Source organism: Bos taurus, chromosome 3 (genome assembly GCF_002263795.3).
Source record: "Bos taurus isolate L1 Dominette 01449 registration number 42190680 breed Hereford chromosome 3, ARS-UCD2.0, whole genome shotgun sequence".
In the NCBI taxonomy this organism is placed as follows: domain Eukaryota; kingdom Metazoa; phylum Chordata; class Mammalia; order Artiodactyla; family Bovidae; genus Bos; species Bos taurus.
The window spans coordinates 104,021,061-104,026,114 of record NC_037330.1 but is presented as its reverse complement, the minus strand read 5'-3'; the positions used below and the strand labels follow the sequence as shown (position 1 = coordinate 104,026,114).

General features: G+C 53.1%; 1 protein-coding gene across 1 annotated transcript; it reads left to right on the top strand.

Moving 5' to 3' along the window:
• The first annotated feature begins 1,798 nt into the window (after positions 1-1,798).
• On the top strand, positions 1,799-5,054 carry GUCA2B (guanylate cyclase activator 2B). Its single transcript, NM_001205816.1, has 3 exons — positions 1,799-1,917; positions 3,039-3,225; positions 4,939-5,054. The coding sequence occupies exons 1-3, from the start codon at positions 1,825-1,827 to the stop codon at positions 4,998-5,000; spliced, it is 342 nt and encodes a 113-aa protein (NP_001192745.1). The 5' UTR covers positions 1,799-1,824; the 3' UTR covers positions 5,001-5,054.

Genomic DNA, 5,054 nt, shown 5'->3' with positions numbered 1-5,054 from the left:
GACCACGACTCACAATGTGGGCCCCAAGGGCCAAGCACGTTCTGGGGAAAGGGAGAGTCATGGGCTCCTTTGGGATGGGACTGTCCAGGTTTTCCTCCCAATAGCCACCGGGAGGTGGTCCATTATTCCCTCCACTTACTGATGAAGACTTGGAGAAGCTGCCCAAGGTCACACAGTTCAGAAGTGCTGGGGTCTGGGTTTGAACATGGATCTCCTTATCTCCAAGGCCCATGTTCCTTTTTTCTCCCATAAGCTGAGCAGAGACAAGAATTCCAGAGAGAAAACGTGCTGCACACACCACATGCTTGAACTCGCTGGGCTTGTAAAATGAACTTCATTTGTAAAAGAAAGACAACAGTGATACCTGTCGCAACAGATTGAAGGGGATTCTGCTCATAGAACAGCATGGTGCCTGCGTGTTTGAGAAGAGAGTTGTTGCTTCTGACGGTTATTTCGGTTTACAGATAAGAAGTCATGTAAGAGTCTATCAAATTCTTTGTACTCAGAAGAGTAGGCCAAAGTCTGGATTCAAAGCAAGACAATGGGAATACCAAAGTTCACTCAAACTTTTTCCATTTCATCCCAAGATAAGAAAGAAGGGGATGAGCATGCAGACCGGTGGGGAGCAGCCCTGAAAGCATGAGATGGGATTAAGCTTTTGCAAAAAGGATCAGCCTTAGGAAACACAGTGACATCAGATTTTAGCCACAAATTGGAGAGTGGGCCCGGAATACCCAGATGCGCTATCTGGGCTTCAGTTCAATGTTAAGCATGGAGTACCTCCTGCATGCCAGGCTCCGTGCCTGGCAGGGCAGAGACATGGGATGGGCACTGTTGACAGCTGTCCTGGCTGGCGGTGGTGATGACGCCCTTGCGGACTTTGACCCAACCTTCCATCACGGAGATGGTAGGTCACACATTGCCTCGAATGGCAGCTGTGAGATCAAGGGACCTTCAGTGGCATGCTTTACCCCCAGACAAGGACGAGCTCAGGAGGAGCCAGCCTCATCACTCTCATGGCAGCCTCATGTGGTGGGTCCTGTCACAATGCCCCTGTGATGGAAGAGGAAACTAAGCTCAGTTAGAGTTGATGCGACTTGACAAGATCACTCGGCTGCAGCAGGATCAGGATTTGAACCCTGGTCAATCTGTTCCCAAAGCAGGTGCTCTTTCCTCCAGGCCAGGTTAGGACTTCGGCTTCTAAAAGGCATCGACAGGTGAGATGGACGATACCAGGCCCAGGTGTACCCATCACTTGGGAGATGGCCAGCAGAGGCAGGATGAGGGGCTGGGCAGGCACTGATCACAAGGATGGTCCTTCAATAAAACTGGGGAGAGGAGATGAGAGACACAAGATCTAGGGATGGAGAACCCTGAGGTCAGCCTGATATCTGCCCACCTGTCTGCCTGCACCTTTTGACCTGAGGAAAAACCCTAGGCTCAACTGGGGCAGATGCCTGAGTCCCCACTCTACTATCGACTGGCCCTGTTACCTGAGACCAGGTGCTCTACCTCTGGAGCCTCGCTCTCCCTGGCTATGAAACGGTCTCCCCTCACTCCACCTGCAAAATGTCTTGCACACAAGGCAGGCGCTTAACCCAGCATCATGCTCCTGTGTTCTCTGGGCCTCTCTACCCCCATCAGCCCCAACCCCCGTCCTAGGAGTGGGCCCTGGGCTTGTCAGGGTGCCAGCCAGCTGTCAACCCCGCCCTGGCTGGCCAGTTAATGAGTGACCAGGGTGCTGGAGGCCAGCCTATAAAAAGCTGCCAGATGAGGAAGCAGGTGGGAGCCAGGTGGACGGCGGCGGGACACAGAGAGAGCGAGATGGCCAGCAGGGCGGTGTCAGGGTACCTGCTGTGTGCGGTTGCCCTGGTCTTCCTCATGCTGCTGCAGGGCACACAGTCAGTCTACATCCAGGTTTGTCCTGAAGGTCCCCACAGCGAGAGGCTGGGATGGAGAGGGAATGCTGGGAAACTCACTAAGGACAGTCCAGGACCCAGGGCTCAGCCCAACACCCAATCACACCACAGGGGCCAAAAGAGCAGGTGGGTGGAAGCAGCTAGAACGCCAATGACAGCGATGACAGTAATGATAACAATAAATATGGTCATTCTGCGTTGCTCTCCTCAAGAGCCCATCCCGGTCAGAGGTCAGATGGGGAATCAGACATAGTGCCTGCCCTTGAAGAGCCCAGAAGGGGAGGGAGACTTCTTTAATGCTCCCATGACTCTGTGTATCCTCCCACGTGTGGGTGGAGAGGGGATGATGGCCACCAGAGAAGTTTGCTCAGAGAGTTAACTTGAGCTGACATTGCAGGATGAGCAGGAGGGATCTAGGCACAGGGACCGGGACTGCTCCAGGAAGAGAAAGCCCCAGCATACAGAAAGGCCCCAGGAGAAGACAGCAGGGGGTGCAGGTCTCCTCGAAGGGCAGCTGTGAGGCTAAAAGGAGTCCATCGATGGAGGCAGGGCCTACCTGCACTGTGGCAAGCTGCCACTGGGCTCCTGGGTAGCACATTCGACTGGGCATCCTGGGGAAGGAATAAGGAAATTCTGAGGTGGGGTGTGTCAGCTTCCCCCTGCAGCCTTGGCCTTGGAGCCAACCAGCTGGACTAGGCATTGCCATCATTTTTCCATGTTGGTTCAGGGGCAATCACGCAGTTACAGGGGTGGGGGGATGGTGGTGCCTGGGTACCAGGCACCTGGGAGGAGTGGAGTGTGACTGTCTCTGTCAGGTGAGGTTCAGAGTGGGGAAGAGACGGGCAGCCGGTGGAATTTGAATCAAAGTCCCCCCCAGCCCCGTCTCCAAAGCCCATGCCTTGAACCGCCATGATCACAGCCTTGCTCAACCTTATCTCCCAGTTCGCCTGTGGCACAGGGGGATGTGAAGTGTCAGGCAGCACCTCCCACCTGCCAGGTGGTCTTCCACGCCTCAACTTTTCAACTCCATGAGAACAGGGATGCTCCCTGGTCTCCTGGCAGCACCCTGCCCCCTTCCCTGCTCAGGCTGTGATGCCTGAGGTCTCCTTCCTCCTCCAGTACCAAGGCTTCCAGGTCCAGCTGGAATCGGTGAAGCAGCTGAATGACCTGGTGGGTCAATGGGTGCCCAGCCCCGGCCTGCAAGACCAGAGTCCCCAGCCCTCTGTGTGCCATCACCCGGCCCTGCCGCTGGACCTCCGGCCCATCTGTGCCTCTAAGGATGTAGCTAGCATCTTCCAGGCCTTGAGTGAGTCCACCCTCCCCCACGGAGCCACCTGACCCTCATGTTCTCGCCTCCCTGCACCCCAGGTCCTCTACCTCATGAGGTTTCTGTTAAGCACCTAGTGGCTGAGAATAGGGAGATTCAAGAAACTCAGCCCCTGCCCTTCCCGGCTAGGGCGCTGAAATCAGCCATTCAAGGAGCCCCTTCAGTCCCTAGCAACCTGGCTGGGAGAATCAGCCCTCCTCCAAGACTTAACAGGTGGGGGGAAGGGACACTGGAAAAGGATCCATAAAAATCACTGCAATACATGGGGCGACCAGGGAGGCACAGCGGGGACACAGGAGAGAGATGGCTCATGTCTGGGGACATGAAAGGGAATCTGAAAGGCTTCCAAGAGGGGGTGACATCTAAGCTGAAATGTGCGGGATGAAACAGCTGATCAGGAGAATGCAGGAACTGGCTAGCACTTATTTTTTTTCCTTTCGATTTTATTGGAGTATCATTGATTTAGAATGTTGTATTGGCTTTGGGTATACAACAAAACGATTCAGTTATACATATACATCTATTCACTCTTGCTTTTCCAGATTCTTTTCTCTGTAACCTTAATTTATAACCTATATCTATATAGGTTAATCTATAACCTATAGATTCTGATATCGGTTATCACAGAATATTGAGTAAAGTTCCTTATGCTGTACAGCAGGTCCTGGTTGGTTATCTGTCCTATATATAGTGGTGCTCAGGGGCAAAGAATCCATCTGCAGTGCAGGAGACACAGGGGACATGGGTTCGATCCCTGAGTGGGGAAGATGCCCTGGAGGAGGGCATGGCAACACACTCCAGTATTCTTGCCTAGAGAATCCCATGGACAGAGGGGCCTGTTGGCCTACAGTCCATGGGGTCACAGAGTCGGACACGACTGAAGTGACTGAGCACGCATGCATGTATACTAGTGTGTATACGCTCATCCCAAGCTCCTGATTTATCCCTCCCACCTCATTCCCCCTTTGGTAACTATAAGTTTGTTTTGGGTATCTGTAAGTCTGTTTCTGTTTTGTGAATAAGTTCATTTGTATCATTTTTTAAAATTAGATTCCACATAGAAGTGGTGTTCTGTGGTGATAGTCTTTGTCTGATGGGTGTTGTTCCGTTGCTTAGTCTCTTAGTCCTGTCCAACACTTTGTGACCCCATGGACTGTAACCCACCAGGGTCCTCTGTCCATGGGGTTTCCCAGGCAAGAATACTGGATTAGGTTACCATTTCCTTCTCCAGAGGATCTTCCCAACCCAGGGATTGAGCATTTATCTCCTGCATTGGCAGGGGGATTCTTTACCTCTAAGCCACCAGGGAAGCCTGACTTACTTCACTTAGTATGATCTCTAGTAGCCAGGATTTACTGAGCACTTACTAAGTACCAGGCCCTGGGTCAATCCCTTTGCCTGCCTGCTATCCTCACTACCCCTTGGCCAGGCTGACACTGTCTGTTGAGCAGGCAGGAAAACTCAGGCAGGGTTTGAGTGACTCGCCCAGACACTGCTAGGAGGACAGGACATGGGACTTGAGCCCAAGCCTCTCACTCTGCTTTTAAACTTTCTTGCTCTCAACCTGTGACAAAAATACCAGGCCCCTCCCTCAGACCCTCTCAGAGGCAGGCCTTCTCTGGCTGCCTGGTCAGTGACTCTCTGGACCACAGATGTTTCAGGTTCAGCTGACAAGTGTTTTCCTCCACCCAGGGACCATCGCTAACGACGACTGTGAGCTGTGTGTGAATGTTGCCTGTACCGGCTGCAGCTGAGATGGCCTGGGTGCCCTGAGCTCACCCAGGAACCTTGCCCCTACCAGTCCGCTG